The sequence below is a fragment of the Dendronephthya gigantea genome, unplaced genomic scaffold (assembly GCF_004324835.1).
Source record: "Dendronephthya gigantea isolate DGI-Jeju-01 unplaced genomic scaffold, DenGig_1.0 000099F, whole genome shotgun sequence".
Classification (NCBI taxonomy): Eukaryota; Metazoa; Cnidaria; class Anthozoa; order Malacalcyonacea; family Nephtheidae; genus Dendronephthya; species Dendronephthya gigantea.
In genome coordinates this window covers 124,322-144,139 of record NW_021163109.1, presented here as the reverse complement: position 1 = coordinate 144,139, position 19,818 = coordinate 124,322, and the positions used below count along the sequence as shown (strand labels likewise).

Below are 19,818 nucleotides of genomic sequence, written 5' to 3'. Positions count from 1 at the left end.
CTTCGCCTCGTGAAATATCGACAGGTCTCGGGTCCACAAAACATAATGTTTCCTTCGTTCGCAGTAGATAAGTGTTAAATAGTATACATTAGCAACCATCAACATGAAGAACAAGAGGGTCAGGCTGACAACCCCCACAGTAACCACCACAACGAACTGACCATTTTTTTCGGTCTCCACTCATGGTTGGATTGAGCAACACTTTGGCACAAGTTGGCCATGCACCAATGTGATAAGGAATAGACGATGGAAATTGAAAATCAGTTCCCGCGAGATTCGCTTCAGTGATTCCAAATCTTTGTGTTGCATATACATCACAGGTACGCCACCAACAGTCAGCCGCTCTTCCGTATGCCACTACTACCGTTCCTTCCATTTGTGTAGAAAATCTGGAGTCTTGTATCGCGACGTTTAACGAGGGCACATTAAGACGAATCTAAATTTCCCAAAGCAATTTAAGATTTAGTATTAAAAAATTTAAACCTTGTTGGCAAAGATGAGTTGCGTTATTCCTGTTTACATATTACAATGACTGAGGCGAATTCACCTGGCGTAGCACTTAATTTCCCGTATTTTGATCAACTTAATTACAGTACAGGTAATAGGAGCTTCATATCCATTATCAGTTACTACGAAAACAGCTACGATCGAGAATAAAATTCGTCATTTTCGCGCCAAACTCGGTGCCGTTTTCTAAAGCCGAGCAAAACTTCGGGATAAGTCATATCTTCGTGATAGACTCATCGTACTGGCGAAAGATCATACTGGCGTCATAATCCCTAAGAGTAAGAGCTGTTTTCCAGATATATATACTTGTCTACTATATAATTATTGGACGAGGTTGAACGTGATATTTAACAATAGACCTTATGCATAATGACGTATCAAGCCGTGACGTGACGCCTGTAGGGAATTCTGTTTTTGTAGTCACGGCGAAAAACTCAAACTTCGAAATTTTCCCGCTGTGACTACTAACACCAGAATTCCCTCCAAGTTTCACGGCTTGTTGCGTCATTATGCATAAGGTCTATTACACCACGAGCTGGAAACTGGAGTCGTGCATGAACTGAACAGTGAACTCAAATGAAACTGGAACGCTCACTCTCTGACTTTCTCTCATTAATGAGTGAAGCCAAGATGGCGGTTCATGAAGCCTTTCTTGTAGGTATGATCCAGGCCTCTGGCGCGGAAATTTCAAAGGAAAAATCATAATCTTGCCGTTTAGCCGTAAACGCGGGTAACGCTGAAAACAAACGTTATTTCACCTTATTTAGAGGGGTTTAGAGGGAAAATGATAAAGATGATAACCTTATCGTATCCAGTTTTACCATGCTCCGAAGTATAAGCATTTCCTGGTGGACGATTATTAAAACCATAGTTGGTTGTTCTGCCAGCAGGTAATGTGACATATTCCAACGGATTCTCTGTGTCCATATCAGCACAATACACTCGAGCTGGTTTTGAACAGGTGGGATGTAGAAGATACAGCTGATATTCACCATCGCCTTGATTAAAACCTATGTCTTTCACCATTTTACACGATGCTGGATCTAAGCAATGCAATAATTCAAACGACTTTATTAGCGTGCTTTTGTAAAAATGGCGACTGATGAAGGAAAGGGAGCAGTAATTAAATGTCAGCATTTGGCATAACACAATAAATCGGCCGAAACTGTTAAGAAATATCTCATGGATGATCCGTCTGGACACACGACAAACTATTTGGACGAACTATATGTTGACGCCGGAATATGTCAAACAAAACTGAATCGTGCGTTTAGAAACTACTTGGCTGCGGGGATTGGGAAATTATTTATGTGGTAAAAAGAGTGCACAAGTGCCCGATTTTATGATGAATTTTCGTAGTTCTCCCCACTCTGTATTTATATTCAACAAACGAATGTGCGTCAAGGCGAACTACCCATTCAAGTTCGTCTAAATAAAGTAATAAACGAACTATGCAGATAATTCGTGTTGAGTTATGATCCGTCTGTTTGCCCGCGTGTTTAAAGCCGTTTTCCACTTCAACCGTATCGTAGCGAAACGTAGCGTATCTCGTTGTTTTAAAGTCATTAGTTCTCATCGAATCCTCCGGAAACAAAGAAATACGCTACGTTACGTTACGATACGGTTGAAGTGGAAAACAGGCCTTACACGCAGAGGAAGTAAAAGATGAACTATCCAAGACCAAGTTCTTGTAGACGGATGATCCGTCTGCATGGTTGCCCGCGTTTAAACACAGACAAACTTGAAGACGAACTATGAACTATCTTTTGCTTGCCCAAGTTCGTGAGATTATCCGTCTCATATAAATCGGGCCAGTTACTATACCAGGGCTTATATATACGTCCATTTTTGGTCGATCGGGTGCGATTCAAACATTAAGCTTTATTGTCATCTTAAGCCTAGCGCACACTGGTGCACTTAGCACGCACACACGTCACTCGTGACGATTGTCACCTGCACATATTCCTCGTCTGCGGGGCCAAATTGAGATATTCTGTCATTCGTGTCGTAATATCCAATTATCAAACATGTTTGATATTTTCTATCACGCGTGACAAATGCGCCAAGTGTGCGCTGAACAAATGCGATTAAAACATGCAGCAAGGAATATGTAAATGTGAAATATACAATAAACAAACTAAACATGGAGTATGAAAGTGACGATTATTTGTGTTAAGACGAAGAAATTTTGCTTTTCCTTTTCCTTTTGGTTATGCGTCGGCGCCGGAGACGCTTAAGGGTAGCCAATCGTAAAATATGGACGAAACGACGGATGGTGCACAATCATACACAATCGAGTGGGGTGATTGTGATGCATGGCACGAATTAGTTGGTGCTGCATGCTCATTAATTTCGCACCGGCGTTGTTCAAGGTTTTGCTTCCCAACCGTGGATTTAATTTCAATCAACCTTTCTCAAAACGCGTTTTGTACCGAACGGCTGTATTTTAAGTGTGGATATAAGTCTGGGGTCGGTTGCATCAAGCCCGTTTAGTTTAAACGGTGGATAAGTTCAAAATAGAAAGCAAGTCTGTCGTTTTATTCAACAAGCAAACTAAATGTTTTTCACCTTAATACAAAGATACTGTTTACAACTACATATTCAGTGCATAATATTCAAGTTGACTCTTTCAAGAGAGATGTAAGAGTGTTATCTAATTTTGACTTATCCACCGTTTAAGCTTAACGGGCTTGATACAAAATAGAGAGGTTAAGATACCCCGGTTCCCGTGTACGGGTACGGGTAGCGCCATTTTGTTTTCCATTTTTCGCCGATGTCAGCATATTTACCCGTAATATCTACCCGTTTTCCCGTTGTAAACGACGGTCTACACGTAAACAACGAACGGGTAACTACAAAGACAAAGTGGTCAAAGTTTTTTTAATAAAGGACAAATGGAGAAGCGGGTGAGTGTCTTTAACACGTTTAAAATACATTTTACGTATTAATATGGTGTTCATATTGTTCAGGCTTCTCAAAAATGGTTTGCAAACATAATTTATGAACGCCATCTTGATATTTTTGATTTTCAAAACAAACACACGAAATACTATAGTTATATAAAAGTTAAGTAGGACTTACAATTTAAATGTATAATACATATTTACTTTTATAGTCAGTTCTTACCCGGTGTTGTTCTTACCCGGAATTTAAGAAAATTCTTAAGTTGCAAACCGTACCCGTCTTACCGGTAACGGGTACGTGTAATTCACCCGTACCCGTACACCGGAACCGGGGTATCTTAACCTCTCTAATGAAAGCCGGATAGCGCTATATCCACCGGATAGTGATTTTTTCAATCGCTTTAAAATCGCCCGTTGTTGGGTATAACTTTGATTAACACTTAGTATTCCTAAATTGAGGGTCCTCTTTAACCAATGTTGGCTACAAAGCTGAAATTTTATAGCTATTCAAGCGTTTTTAGAAGTGTTACGCAAAGCTTTATTGTGTTTAGAGATATGCATATAAAAATAGCTGCAAAAATAGGAATGTCAATAGCATGACAGGGATTAGTGAATGATTTTTGCCACAAGACGCCAGAGTAAATATAATTTTCGGCCATTAGCAAACATTAAACGCCTTTCCCTTTCATGTATGACATATCGTGGGATTAAATAAGTAATAAGGTGAAAATATTTATAATCCTCTCAGAATTAATACCTGGATAAACAGTCTTAAGTCTTCACTTATCTAAATGGTCGCATTCTTTAAAAAAGTGTGCGTGCTGTAGGCCATTCAAGTTCTTATGTCAATCAATTGTGTTAAAAATGTTGCTCGGTCAAGCATGTAATAGATTACGTCATCAAAAGTTCAATTCGATAAAATAAGAGTGAAAATAGTTTAAGTTGAAAGATATTGTTCACAGACGTATTATTTGTAAATTTTACTAGTTGTTGATGATAAACATTTTAAGTTGTGAACATTTTTAAGTATTGATCGATTGAGCAGAAGACCAACTCGACTAGTGCGACAACGCCTTAAACAAACAAGATATGAGAGCTGGAACGAGCTTCTAAGACCAACCCACATTTCTAACTTACAACGCTGATTGGTTGGATAAGGATCAGCCCACTCTGGTTGATGACGTCTGCAAGTTTCCCTCAACCGTTACTATAAAAGGGCGTGCACAACACCCCAACCTTCAGTGGACTGACGGAGTAAAGATTAACTTATGAAACGTTAGGAAGCTCAACCTGACGGAACAGACGACCAAAGACAAGAACGCTAAACGACGAAGATCGAGAAGTAGAGAAGAGAAGAACGGAGAAAGAAGAGAACATTAGTGAACTTTAGTAAACCCTTGTAAAGATCTCCTACCTCGTGCATAGAAGAATTAAAATCATATAACAGAAGGGTTGAAAAAATCACTATCCGGTGGATAGCGCTATCCGGCTTTCATATAATCGGCCTCTGGACGATAAAATCTTTGACAACGCATTGTTATTATTGTGCAGAACTTTGCTTTTAGAGGTTGTGTCAAATTCCCAGGAGCTGAAAGGCTTTTGTGCTTGTGACAAAGACATGTAATATATGCACAAAGCTGACAATATTTTACACATCCAAGGGCTTAACATAGCGATGGGGCACTTAATTTCACAATAGATAAATTTCGAAAGGTTTTCTTTTTTTTATACGCCCTGCACATATAACATATTATAACATCAAGCCCGCTCTGCGCGCCTGAAATCTAGCACCGTTTTCGTGATTGGTGGACGTCTGAACGACATGAACAGATTTCAAGCAACGGGCATGTTTCATGGCGTACGTTGTAAACGACCGAAATTATCCGGTGATACCGATTTAAAAGTAAGTTGATTGCATGCTGTATTTCAAGTTTTGCCATGCTTGCTGATCAGTATGTTTGCTGTTTCATGGACTACCGACTCGTTGACACCGTTTGTAGTTATTGCATTTATACTAGAGACAGAATCATTCGGTCTAGACGACGAAAAGCGAAAGATATAGTTCGACTTTCAGTTCGTCTGTGTGTAAATTATAGGCCAGCATAGTTTGTCTATTTAGACGAATTTGAATGGGTAGTTTCACTAGTTTGTATAGACCCAATTCCCGTGCGCTTTCTAAACGCGCGATTCTGGCTCGTTTGACATATCCCGGCGTCTGGATATAGTTTGTCGTGCGTTAATACTCAGACGAATGATCTGTCAGACTGATCATTCGTCAAGACGGACACCCGTCTCTACTGTAGATATCAGACTTGTCTTATAGCTATAGAGACGGATTATCTGTCTGCATGGGGCCGGTTGTATCAGGTCCGTTTAGCCTAAACGGTGGTTAAGCTCAAATAGAAAGAAAGTTTATCGTTTTATTCAACAAGCGAACTAATTTTTTTTTACTTTAATACAACGATACTGCATGTTTACAACTACATATTCAGTTCATATATCAAGTTGACTCATTCAAGAGAGATGTAAGAGTGTTATTTAATTTTAACTTATCCACCGTTTAAGCTAAATGGGCTTTGATACAACCGGCCCTGGACGAATGACCAGCCTGACAGATCATCTATCGAGGCTTGGTGGTTATTTCTGAATGAATTAAATAATGCATTTCTAGCAGTAGCAATAGAAAATCATTTTCTCAAGTGACATGTTTACGTGTTTAGTTCACTGGTGTTCGCCTGACTTTATTGTGCTTGGCCATGCATCCATGCATTGAATAATATAGAGTGGCAAAATATTACCCTCTTGTCCCAGACAACCTACAGTTTTTAAATCGTAGTTAAATCCAAAAGACACGATTAGCCGATTCTGTTAACAACTCGAGTTAAAAGTCCTTGAGGTATAGGAAAAAGTCAATTTGAAACAAAACAATCACATGCTATTGTTAGGATGATTGCAGGACTACCAGACTGATCCAGAATCGTGCTATTTACGCTTCGTTACATCTCGGCAACCGGGCTAATGTGAACAGCCCCTTAGATTTGGTGAAACGGCTGAAATAAGCATGCTGAGATAATTAATATTTTAATTACGAACTCTTTACTAGTCTAGTACTCCGCTTTGATTCCACAAAGTTTCTTATCGAGTAAAGTTATCGAAATGAAACAACTTCCATAAATTAGAGGAAAGACTGTCTTACATTTTGATACGCTATTTGTTGTTGTTTTTTAATAAAATTCATGGGGGGGATATTTTCAAAATCGCTACATTATTTAGGGATGTCTGAACAGGGATGTCTTTGTTATTGAACAGAAGCGAACATATAATTATGAATATGAAGTTTTGCAGTTTTTTTTGTACACCATGTATATAAATCCGCTATTATTAACTTTGAACACTTAGGGGCTGTTCACATGAGCCATGCGGGAGTTACCGAGATTTAACGAAGCGTAAAATAAATGGACTTTGAGATATTGAAACGAGTAAATAACACGATTCTCGACTGGTAGTCGTGTGATCATCCTAACAATAGCATGTCATTGTTTTGTTTCGAAAAGACTTTTTTCAATACTTTTCTCAAAGTCCATTTTACGCTTTTTTAGGTAAAAATTAATTGTAATATAGCCACCAAAATCTATATTCGCACTCACTCTATGTAATGAAATGTATTTCAGTGTAATGGCCTCACTGGTTAAAAGGTTACTATCAATGAAACCTGAGTACTTTTTCTTCACCCTGTATATTTAATAAATAATGACCTAGAGTACGCATGCATGCATGTATTTAAAAAAGATATATTTGGTACCACACTGATTACTTCGAACACAGATCCATTTTTCTTGACAATTGAATACTTACATGGATATTCACAATGGCGTCCTTGAAAAACTGGGTAATAAATGTTTTCGGGACATTTACAAGTAGGCGGCCCTGAGCAGGTGTAAACACATTTTTCACCTGGACAAGATGCGTAACACGGAGGTTCGTCCTAAGAGCAGAGAGTAAAGATACATGTATTCACTCTATTGTGATACGAATTGCCTAAAACAAGGTCTTTAAATCACACAAGGTGTTAATTACAAAGATGGTGCACGAGGTTTTAGAGTCGGATATTTGGTTGAAAAATAGCCATTCTTTTCCCTAAATCCAGCCCTTATATACATAATATAATCATTCTACTGTATTGTATTGTATACAACTTTCTCATTTCCTAGGGCCCGGAGAAAACGCCCCCTTTCTTCCCTGCCCTGGTTTCTTTTAAAGACAAAAGAGGAAACGAAGTATTTCGGAATAGTATGAGTAATATCTGTTTAGGTAAGTGCATATGAGATCAAATTGTGAAGTACATCATGGTTTCTCCTTGCGATTTTTCAACTTACAAGAGCCCTCTATTTCAATTAAAAAATTAATGTTCTTCTTCAGCGCCAAGCCACCAACTATAATAGCGCATGAAAATCCTTATTATTACACACCAAGTCGGTTCCTTGTTAAAAGAAAACCTGCGCTTCTTAAAAGAAAACCTGCGCTTCTTGCTATAAAATAATTAAAGAAACGCAAAAGTCAACAGTATGTCTTACATGCGGTAAATGGTTTCACGCTAGGTTAGCATGCGTAAAATCATTTAACACCACTTCAGATATTGATAAAACAATCGATGTGTGTCAAAATTGTTTAATTGATACTTTGCCATTTCAAACGCTGGATGATTTTGAATTTGAATTTAATATTTTTAACGGAAACAATATCAGTGAAGACAATATGGATAGACTAAAGCATTTAAAATTCAACCCGTTCGACACAAATAATAATATAGCGTTGTCTAAGAACAACGAAGATTTAGATATAAGCCAGACTAAAATAAACTGTGAATATTACCTGCCAGACGATTTCAATCAAAAAACAAATAGAGCGAATCTTAGTAATACTAATAGCCTTTCACTGATGCACTTAAATACTAGAGCATAGCTAATAAATTTGATTCCTTTAAACAACTTAAAAACTCATTCAACATACCGTTTCAAATAATTGGCTTAACTGAGACGTGGCTAAATGATAGTAACGATGATCTCTTTATGCTAGAAAATTACGATTTTGTAAATGCAAACAGATGCAATAAAAACGGCGGAGGAGTAGGTATTTACATCTCAAACCAAATGAAATATAAATTACGTACTGACCTAAACTTAAACGAAGAAAACACTATTGAGTCAGTATTTATTGAACTTATAACAGCGGCTGGTAAAAATATAATAATAGGTGTAATATACAGACCACCAAACAATAAAATAAAGGAATTTGAAAACAAAATTAATGAAATACTAGGTAAAATAGATAAAGAAAATAAGACATGCTATCTTATGGGGGATTTCAATATTGACTTACTTAAATCAGAATCTTGTGATTATACAAAGAGATTTCTAGAGGTATTATTTACATCATCATACATTCCACTTGGTGTTGAGACCAACGAGAATCACACAACATACGGCCACACTAATAGACAATATTTTTACTAATGATATTGAAAGTATAGACTCAAGTACAAATGGCATTATCTTTTCTGACATCTCTGATCATTTGCCTATTGTTCACATACGAAGTTTGAAGACTCATAAAGAGACTATACCAGTAAAGGAGTTTAAATGTGAAAGAATTATAAATGAGTCTTGTATTAAAGCATTTACTAACACCATCACAAGTATGTCATGGGAAAATGTTCTCTCTAGTAATATCACCACTGAATCCTATAATGAATTCTTTGGCTCATTTTCAACTGTCTATGATAGAAACTTTCCACTGACAAAAAAAAAAATTAAAAAAAGTGTTGACAAAAATAAAAGCCCATGGATAACAAATTGCATTGCCAAGTCTGTTAAGAAAAAAAACAAACTGTATAAGAAATTCCTAAATCACCCTATACTAAAGAATGAAAACATCTACAAAAAGTACAAAAATAGACTTAACCATGTTATAAAAGTAGCAAAAAAGAAGCATTACGAAGAACAACTAGCAAAATACAAGTACGACACAAAATTATTATGGAAAACACTTAACCAAATTATAAACAAACACGAGAAAAAAAGAAATATGCCGAAAGAATTTATCGGAAATAATCCTGATAAAAAAATTAAAGATCCTCACACCATAGCAAATAAATTCAATGAATATTTTGTGAATGTTGGACCAGAAATAGCCAGAAAGCTCCCGAACTGTGAAAGAACTTTTGATGAATTTCTAACGGGTAGCTATAAAAATAGCTTCTTCATCGAGCCTATAACCAAATATGAATTAGAAACTGAAATTACTGAATTAAATATCAAGAAAAGCCCAGGGTACGACGGTATAAGCGCGAAAGTTATCAAGAGTGTTGCTAATCAAATTTCCGAACCTCTTGCACACATTTTCAACTTAACTTTTATTAGTGGAATTATTCCTGATGACTTGAAAAAAGCATTGATCACACCAGTCTTCAAAGCAAATGAAAAAAACGAGTTTAAAAATTATCGACCAATATCTGTTCTCACTTGTTTCTCAAAATTGTTAGAAAAGCTCATGTATAAAAGATTAATTAGATTTATTGAAAAAAACAAAATATTAACACAGCATCAATATGGTTTCAGAAAAACAGATCCACTGAACTTGCAATAATTGAACTTACTAACAGATTAACTAAAGCAATCGATAATGGAGAATATACAATAGGTATTTTCCTAGACTTGTCAAAAGCATTTGACACAATTAATCACAAGATTCTGATTCAAAAACTAGAACACTACGGTGTTCGGGGAGTAGCTCAACTATGGTTTCAAGACTACTTATCAAATAGGCAGCAAATCGTCAAATACGATCAAATTAGGTCAAAAGAGATGTTAATTCAGACTGGAGTCCCACAGGGATCAATTCTTGGACCTATTCTGTTTCTATTATATATAAATGATATTGAAAATTGCAGTAAATTAGTTTCATTTGTATTATTTGCAGACGATACTAATATATTTTATAGTAATAATTGTCTTAAAACAATTAGTGAAACCATGCAAACAGAAATGAATAATGTAACTGAATGGTTAAATGTTAATAAATTATCCCTAAATATTACTAAAACAAAATTTATTATATTCAGACCTTCAATAAAAAACCCAAACATGAAGTTAAAATTACGATAAATAATATACATATTGAGCAAGTCAAAAGTACAAACTTTCTAGGTATTATCATTGATGAATGTCTGACGTGGAATGAACATATTGAAAAGGTATCAAAAAAAATCGTTAGAGCCTCCGCTATAATTGCAAAAATCCGACATTTTGTCAACAGAAATTCAATTAAGTTAATTTACTATGCCTTAGTCTATCCATATCTTATTTACGGCAACTTGATTTGGGGTAACACCTACAAAACCAGGATTCAAAAAATAATGAATATTCAAAAAAAAATTGTACGATTAATGACATTTAAATCGTACCTGGAACATTCTGAGCAGATTTTCAAAGAGTTAAGCATCTTAGATGTCTTTAAATTAAATCATTATTTAACTGCTATGTTTATGTTTCGATATCATCATCTTAAAAATCTACCTGAAGAATTTGATAATTTCTTTGTGACCAGTAATCAAATTCATGAACATAATACGAGAAACTCATCAAAGATTCATAAGCGGTATAAAAGAACAAATTATGTAAAACATACTCTCTCAAATAATGGAGCTGATGTGTGGAATTCACTAGAATTAAAAATTAAAAACATAAACTCTCATAGCGTTTTCAAGAGACATATTAAAAAACATTTTTTGCTAAATACAGCATAATGGTTCTGAAAATATTCTACTTTTTATGTATATTATCTAGGAACTCGTAGCATAAATGTATTGTGGTATTCTATCTTCTATTGGTATTATAATTAATTTTTACTTTATCTTTCTTCTTTCTGTAAATAGTAGTGCTCTAAAAATTATTTTGCTGATTTTGCTGATTTGATTGTACATATATGATTAATATAATTGAACTTTAACTAGGGGCCTAAATTGAAAAGCCTGTCAAGGTTTCTAGTAGGTCTCTAGCCCAAGTTACTATAGAAAACTTATTAACAGGTATAGATGAAACTGTACATAGGGGAAAAAATAATAAAAAAAAAACAAAAACAACGAAATATTAGCAGTAAACAATCCTTCTGTAAGGCTAACCATTAACCTAGGATCTATTGTAATTATACGTTTGGCTTTCTGTACATTATTTAAAATATAGTCACAATTACCTGAGCATCGTAATATGAGTACCCTGGTCGAGATATTACGTCTGAACTTGATGAATCCTTAGTAGAAGAACTAAGTTCACATGATTTCAGAGGGTTTTCTGTTTCTTGGAAATTGTATGACTTGCATTGCGCATGATCCAAACAAGCGATTGTACACATTGCCAGGTGATTGACCTCAATAGTTTTAATGATATGGTTTTGCAATGATGAATCTGCAATATTATAGTTTTTAAAGACAGGTATAAAACATTTCATCAAAATTAAATACACGGTGAAATGGTAATTCAATAGATCTTAGAAGTTTCCAATCTACGTAAAATGACACAGTTTTCTATCTATGTAAAAGGAGGTTAATTTTTCCTACATGCTTCCAACATTCCATTGCAATTTATTGTTTGACAGTCCCGTGACGTAAGCACCTACATTTATATGCGCTGAACGCACTAATGAAGGAATTAAGACGGGCGTTTGACGTAGTCTTGGGTTTAAATATTATACAGGGTGTATACAAAAAACTACAAATACAGGGTGTATACAAAAAACCAGAAATACCATAATATGCACGATATCTTGCATTAAAATTTCAATGGCCGCGGTGCAACTAATTACACTTCTTAGTGAGATTTGAAGATACGTTTCCACGTGCAATACTATCAAAACAAGCACAAAAAAGTGAATTAAAATTAGTTCGGTTACGAAATGGCTCAGCTAACAAAAGCATTCGTAATCATTCATAGCCATTCTTAATTGAACCATTCGTAATCGAATTCATAACTTTAATTCACTTTGTGTGTTTCCGTGAAACGTGAAACGTATTTCCATATCCCAAAAGCGTAATTAGTTGCAACGGCCATTGAAAAGATCTCCTGCATACAAATTATGGTATTTGCAGTTTTTTTCATACTCCCTGTATACATAACCTAATGAAATTGAAATGGCTGGAAATAATTTGAATAAAGTCGCGAACCCAAATTAAATAGATTGAAATAAAAAGAAGCAAACAGAAGTCATATAAATTTGGGCCACGGAATCATAGCCTTCACAACCACTTAATAACACAACAACTATAACTGAGTTACTGAGAAAAGAGTTTTCTATCCCTTTTAAAATGAATTAATGAAAAATAAATTAATGAAAAATATTTCAAGAGTTATCATAGTAAAAATATTTCTAGAGCTTCATACCGCTTGGAACGCTTTCAGAGTGTAACCTAATATTAATTGCCTTGAATGAATACAATTTTACTTGTTTTGTCTGTATGTGTTTAAGATAATGAACTATATATATTATAAATGAAATAAATGATAAATGATAATACTAAAAAGAATTAACTTATACCTTTCTGTTTTTTCTTGAATATCCCTTTCCTAGCACATTCCTCCCTGAAAGGTTCGGCTCGCGCATTGCTCCATATTTGTCCAATAAAGAAACATGTAATCAAGCAAGCATCAAATTGCAATATTTTGTGCACCTTCATGTCATTTACCACTGACTTGTGCTTTGAAAAATATCGTTGTCGTATATGATGCTGTCTGATTATGTTTCGTCTGTTTTGTCCTTGAAATGTGTCGATATATAATTTGTATAACGTTTGCTTGTTGCTAAAACTAGCTAGAACTTTTGCCGGGTAATCGCCTTTTGTTTCCAGGGCAATGTAATTCCCTTGCCTTTCATTGGTTGGTCTCATCGGTTGACTGTCACGTGAGTTGGCTATCTTATTAGTTAATTAGCAACTTGGTTGACCACAGCAGGTGCTTAGATTTTATATGTGACCGTTGCCATGGAATACCAAGGGGGTGTTTTATCAAAATCACAACAACAGTTCAATGTTTTGTGTTATTAATTCATTAACATAAACTTTTTAACCATTGACAGCAAAAATTGGCAACATCGGCTAGTCATTTCACCGGTTGTATATGAAACTCTTTAACTACGCTTTGCATAGTTAAATTCTATAGTTAACTGAAAGAAATACACAATGGCCAATTTTGTCCTTGTAACTACAGTTAAAAGCTAACTAGTCTTTCATACAACTGCCCTAGCGCAGCCCAAGTACGGTTTAAATGTTATATGTGACTGTTGCCACGGAAATATGACCAAGGGAGATGAGCTGAAATGTTTTATTAAAACCACAACAGCCGTCCAAAGTTATGTGTTATTAATATAAACTCTTTAGCCGTTGACAGCGAAAATGATATCTTGACAAAAAATTGGTTTACTGCAACAGAAGTTCAGATATTTTAGTTGTATGGTCGTTGATAAACAGAAATGCTATCGAGGTACGCGGCATTTTAACAGGACACAGCCATTTTAGAAAGTGTCACTATATGCATAATTAATCTTCGTTCACCTGTTCAGACGTTGTATAATTAATAACCGTTGGCATGCAAAATTGTCATGCCATGCAGAAATGCCTGAATATTTTATCACTGGACAACTGATTTAAAATTCGCGATATTAATCGATTTGATTTCTCGCGACTGCCGTCCATTGCATTCGACAACGTAACCGTCGCCAGGCTTCGGAGATTGTCGTAATTAAAGCTTGGCGTATTATTTTACTTGGTTTACCACAACATTTTTGATGCCTTTTGATGTCAACTGTCTGTTTGTGTCTTATGTGTCTTAAAACGCGCAACTGGCCAAGTGATTAAAGGCACTTTCTGGTTTTTTATTTAGTGAAATAAGTCTACATCTTTAAAATTTTTTTCATTTGATTGAAAAGTGATGCCAGTTTCGACAACCCCCGCGGCATTCGAGTATGTCTTACAGACATACACCTGTTGTGGTAAAGGAAGTGGCATATCTATACTTAGATGAAATAAAGCTACTTTGAAAATATACTCAAGCGTTTCGGAGCACTTCCGTTTCTGTTGGGCGAACTATGTGTTTAGATATCTTGGATCAATGCATGAAATATAAATATAGAGAAATTTCTCTCTGTCAACAATAGTATGCAAATCAAACATTCTTATTTTTTACAATTATTGTGAACGTTTTTCTTCAAGTGTTGCGCCCAAATGATGTCGCGGGCATTTTCAAGACCAATGTGACCTATTTTTAATTCATTCGGTGTTAATTCCCAGCGAACGCTGATTGAATATTTAGAGCAAAACCTGGCAATATCTCATATATTGTAGTCTGTATGTGGCATATGAGGTCAAATGTAACGGTTACTGAACAATACAGACAAATATTCAAGGAGGTTGAGAATGACGCTGAGGTTTATCAAGGTCAAGATTCTGGTGCATCTTTGCACCGTAGCATTCAGCACTTCGAGGGGATGAAATAATTCTTTATTATATCTTTTGCACATGACATCATAGTTGGTTTCTCGAAGACGAGTTAACCAAGCATTTTTGGTTGATTATCCAGTAATGACCAGGGACCGGTTTTTTAAAGCTAGGTTATCGCTAACTTGGCTTAAATTCTATAATCCACTGTTTTAGTTTATGTGCTTCTGAACCACTGTTCGTTTCCAAACTTTAGAAAATATTCTGGACCTTATAATGTGATTTTGGACCGTATAATGTTACACCCATATCGTACCAGCACCTGTTAGTTAAAGAAAGGAAAAGAGGGAGTCCATCCAACGATGATTGGTCCCGTTCTTTTACTCGAAAAAAAGACGAACACCTCGTATTCAATGTTCGTTGTTACACAGGCGCGGATCTAGACCGTATCGAACGTGGCTCGAGCCACGGTCAGATTTTCCCATCCAGAATTTTCCCATCCGCAATCTAATATTCACACATTATTTAGAAGTTTCGTACAACCGACGAGAGATCAATATGATAAAATTTAAGCTCGAAGCTAGTGTTTAGCCAATCCTATGATAAGTATATGATTCTTTATATAGCAAAACTGAATCTTAAAGCTAGCGTATTTTTCGGAAACCCTGGAGAGAAAATCCTTTAAGATATATATCCTGAATAATTTTCGAAATTTGTACGGATTGCATTAACAAAATGGAAAGAACTTACATGTAACTTACACTGGCGGTCAAAAAGAACTGCTCAAAACAAGTTAAAATGCTCTCAAATGAAGGTAACGGTCCCTCTAACAATATATACGAGTAAATATAGACTAGATACATGCTAAGCTATTTGAAATAGTAATATTTTGTTGACCGTCTTTTTGGCCTTATAATTGATGACGGCCTTACACCGACGAGGCATACTTTTTGTTAAGGTGGTAATCTTGAGCGGTCAGACGAAATTTATCCTATGGACAGTTTTTACAGCAACCCGTAAATCATGGACGCTTTATGAGTTAATTCCTTTCATGCACTATCCCCTTGACATTGTCTCACAGATTTTCAATATAGTTAAGGTATTTTGACTGTGCAGGCCAATCCATTTCTGTCACTCTCTTTTCCCATGAAACCATTGTTTGACTATCTTGGAAGTGTGGCAGGCTGCATAACATTACTAAAATATTGCTTGGAATAAGAGAATTATCCAAAATTCCCATGAAGCTCTTTCCTATATTCGCTTCTTCTTTATAAATTTGTATCTAAACAGTTCTTTTTGACCGGCAGTGTACAATAAAAGATTGTTTGTTACGATTCCTGTTACATACGATAATAGCAATATTTGAGCAGTTCTTTTTGACCGCCAGTGTAGATGTTAGATAATACAAATTTTAGAAGCGTCTAAAATTTTGTGTGTATATGTGTACACTACTGATGCATATGAAAAATGCGTTGGTTTATAATTGAAAATAAACGGAAATAACTTAAACAGTAGCGTAGCCAGCGTCGATAATTGGGGGGGGGGGGCTCATATTCATATATCCATGTTAACAGACTGTAAAGAAACTTGATTTGAAAAGAAATTAAACCTGAGTATCGCGAATATATGAATATGGGCCCCCCAATTATCGTTCTGGCTACGCCACTGAACTTAAATTATTGTATACCACTTGTCGGGGTTTGGTGTTCTTAGCATTTCATTGGTCGAGAACGAATCACGCGAGAGTGACCCCCAGCAGGGCGAGATAACGTCTTATCTCATGGGAAATAACAACTTTAATCACGCGCGGCGCACCTGGACGTGTGACCTTTAGACTGTTTATCCATTTGAAATTATGTCTTTTATGAATAGATATTTCATTGTTCAACTTGTAGTTTCTGGTTTTTCTTTGACAAGTGGTATATAATGAAAACCTATTTACGGAGAACTCAGAAAACATTATGTTTTGTGGACCCTCGACCATCGATAATTTACTCTGCTAACCTAATGTTTCCTTCGTTCGCAGTAGATAAGTGTTAAATAGTATACATTAGCAACCATCAACATGAAGAACAAGAGGGTCAGGCTGACAACCTCCACAGTTACCACCACAACGAACTGACCATTTTTTTCGGTCTCCACTCATGGTTGGATTGAACAACACTTTAGCACAAGCTGGCCATCCCCAACTGTGATAAGGAATAGACGATGGAAATTGAAAATCAGTTCCCTCGAGATTCGCTTCAGTGATTCCAACTTTTATTGTTGCATATCCAGTACAGCTACGGTACAAACAGTCAGCCGATCTTCCGTATGCCACTACTACCGTTCCTTCCATTTGTGTAGAAAATCTGGAGTCTTGTATCACGACGTTTAACGAGGGCACATTAAGACGAATCTAAATGTCCCAAAGCAATTTAAGATTTAGTATTGAAAAAATTTCTTTTTGGCAAATATTAGGTGTGTTATTCGCTCTTACGCTTTGATTTGACACCAAATGAATTCGTCGAACTCCAGTCTAGCCTGCAAAACCTTTCAGCAAGACAGGCGCAAGTGTTGGTGAACACGGATGAAACACGAGAATTAGACGAATTCACCTGGCGTAGCAATTTCCCGTATTCAAAGAACTTAAGTACTAGCACTGTACAGGTAATAGGAGCTTTATCAATTATCGGTTACAACGAGAACAGCTACGATCGAGAATAAAATTCGTAATTTTTGCGGCAAACTCGGTGCCGTTTTCTAAAGCGGAGCAAAACGTTTCGCGATAAGTGATATCTTCGCTATAGACACATCAAACTGGCGTCAAAATCCCTAAGGGTAAGAGATGTTTTCCAGAATTCCCAGCAGGTGTCGCGGCTTCTTACGTCATTATAACAAGCCACGTATTATAACTAATACACCACGAGCTCTAGTCGTACATGAACTGATGATAGCCGAGTGGAGGACAATTCTTAAAGTGGAAGTCGAGTGCGTTCTGCGCATCGGTTCTGCTCATACCATTGCGAGGGCGTTCAAATGTAATATTCACAATCAAGGCCTAGCAAAGTTACTGCACATTATTTTAAAGATCGCGTGAATACAAAAACTTGGTTTACCCGTAAACGCTGGTAACACTGAAAACAAACGTTATTTCGCCTTATTTAAAGGGGTTTAGAGGGAGAATGATGAAGATGATAACCTTATCGTATCCAGTTTTACCATGGTTCCAAATATAAGAACTTCCTGGTGGACGATTATCAAAACCATAGTTGGTTGTTCTGCCAGCAGGTAATGTGACATATTCCAACGGATTTTCTGTGCCCATATCAGCACAATACACTCGAGCTGGTTTTGAACAGGTGGGATGTAAAAGATACAGCTGATATTCACCATCGCCTTGATTAAAACCTATGTCTTTCACCATTTTACACGATGCTGGATCTAAGCAATGCAATAATTCAAACGACGTTATTGGCGTGATTTTTTAAAAATGGCGACAGATGAAGGAAAAGTTCACTAATTAATTAAACTATACTGTACTTAAAAGCATGGCCGCGAGAATTCAGAAATTATTTATGTGGTAAAAAGAGTGCACATGCATGTGCCATTTTATGAGGCATTTTTGTAGTTCTTCCCACTCCGTATCTATACTAACAGACAAATTTCCGTCAAAGCGAACTACCAATTCAAATTCGTCAAAATAGACGACCTATGCAGAAAATTCGTGTTGACGAACGATCCGTCCGCGTTAACACACAGACAAACTTGAAGAGGAACTATCTTTTGCCTGCCCAAGTTCGTCAGATGATCCGTCTCTTGTATAAATTGGGACAGTTACTATACGAGGCCTTATATACGTCCATTTTTGGTCGACTCGGGTGCGATGCAAACAATTAAGATTTATTATCATTTTGAATTGCATACCTGAATGCAATGCGACCGAAATTCCGCATGCAGTACAAAATACCTCACGGGTTATTCGCAGGTCCTTTGCATGTGAGTCATTAATTGTCAACTCTATGCTAATTAGTGCATTCTTCTATGTTCTTATTGACTTATTTAGAGTGTATAGAAAAATACCTTTAGAGATTGCACTATATTGTTATAATTTAAATGCCTGGTCAATTTTCTAATCCCACGGGTGCACAATCATACACAATCGAACAAATGCATGGCACGAATAATTATAATGCATGGCACGAATTACTTACTGCTCTACTGCTCATTAATTTCGCATCGGCGTTGTTCAAGGTTGTGCTTTTCAACCGTGGATTTCAATCAACCTTTCTCAAAACGCGTTTTGTACCGAACGGCTGTACTTTAAGTGTGGATATAAGTCTGGACGATAAAATCTATTTTTTGACAATGCATTGTTATTATTGGAAGAATTTTGCTTTTAGAAGTTGTGCATGTAAAATTCCCAGCAGCTGAAAGGCTTTTGTGCTTGTGACAAAGACATGTAATATATGCACAAAGCTGACAATATTTTACACATTCAAGGGCTTAACATAGCGATAGGGCATTTATATTTGACAATAGATAAATTTCGAAAGGTCTTCCGTTTTTTTATACGCCCTGCACATATAACATATGACTTCAAGCCCGCTCTGCGCGCCTAAAAACTAGCACCGTTTTCGTGAATTGTGGACGTCTGAACGACATGAAGAGATTTCAAGCAACGGGCATGTTTCATGGCGTGGTAAACGACCGAAATTATCCGGTGATATCGATTTAAAAGTAAGTTGATTGCATGCTGTATTTCACTTTTAAGTTTTGCCTTGCTTGCTGATCAGTATCATGTTTGCTGTTACACGGACTATACCCACTCGTTGACACCATTTGTAGTTATTGCATTTATACTAGAGACAGAATCATCGGTCTAGACGACGAAAAGCAAAAGATAGTTCGACTCTCAGTTCGTCTGTGTGTAAATTATAGGCCAGC

At 36.3% G+C, this 19,818-nt stretch overlaps 1 protein-coding gene across 1 annotated transcript; it reads right to left on the bottom strand.

Moving 5' to 3' along the window:
- Window positions 1–2,424: 2,424 nt before the first annotated feature.
- LOC114534361 lies at window positions 2,425–13,188 on the bottom strand. The gene is made up of 4 exons (XM_028555801.1): window positions 12,999–13,188; window positions 11,661–11,872; window positions 7,225–7,395; window positions 2,425–2,580 (listed from the first exon to the last, which is right to left on the bottom strand). The coding sequence occupies exons 1-4, from the start codon at window positions 13,135–13,137 to the stop codon at window positions 2,425–2,427; spliced, it is 678 nt and encodes a 225-aa protein (XP_028411602.1). The 5' UTR covers window positions 13,138–13,188.
- Window positions 13,189–19,818: the final 6,630 nt, after the last annotated feature.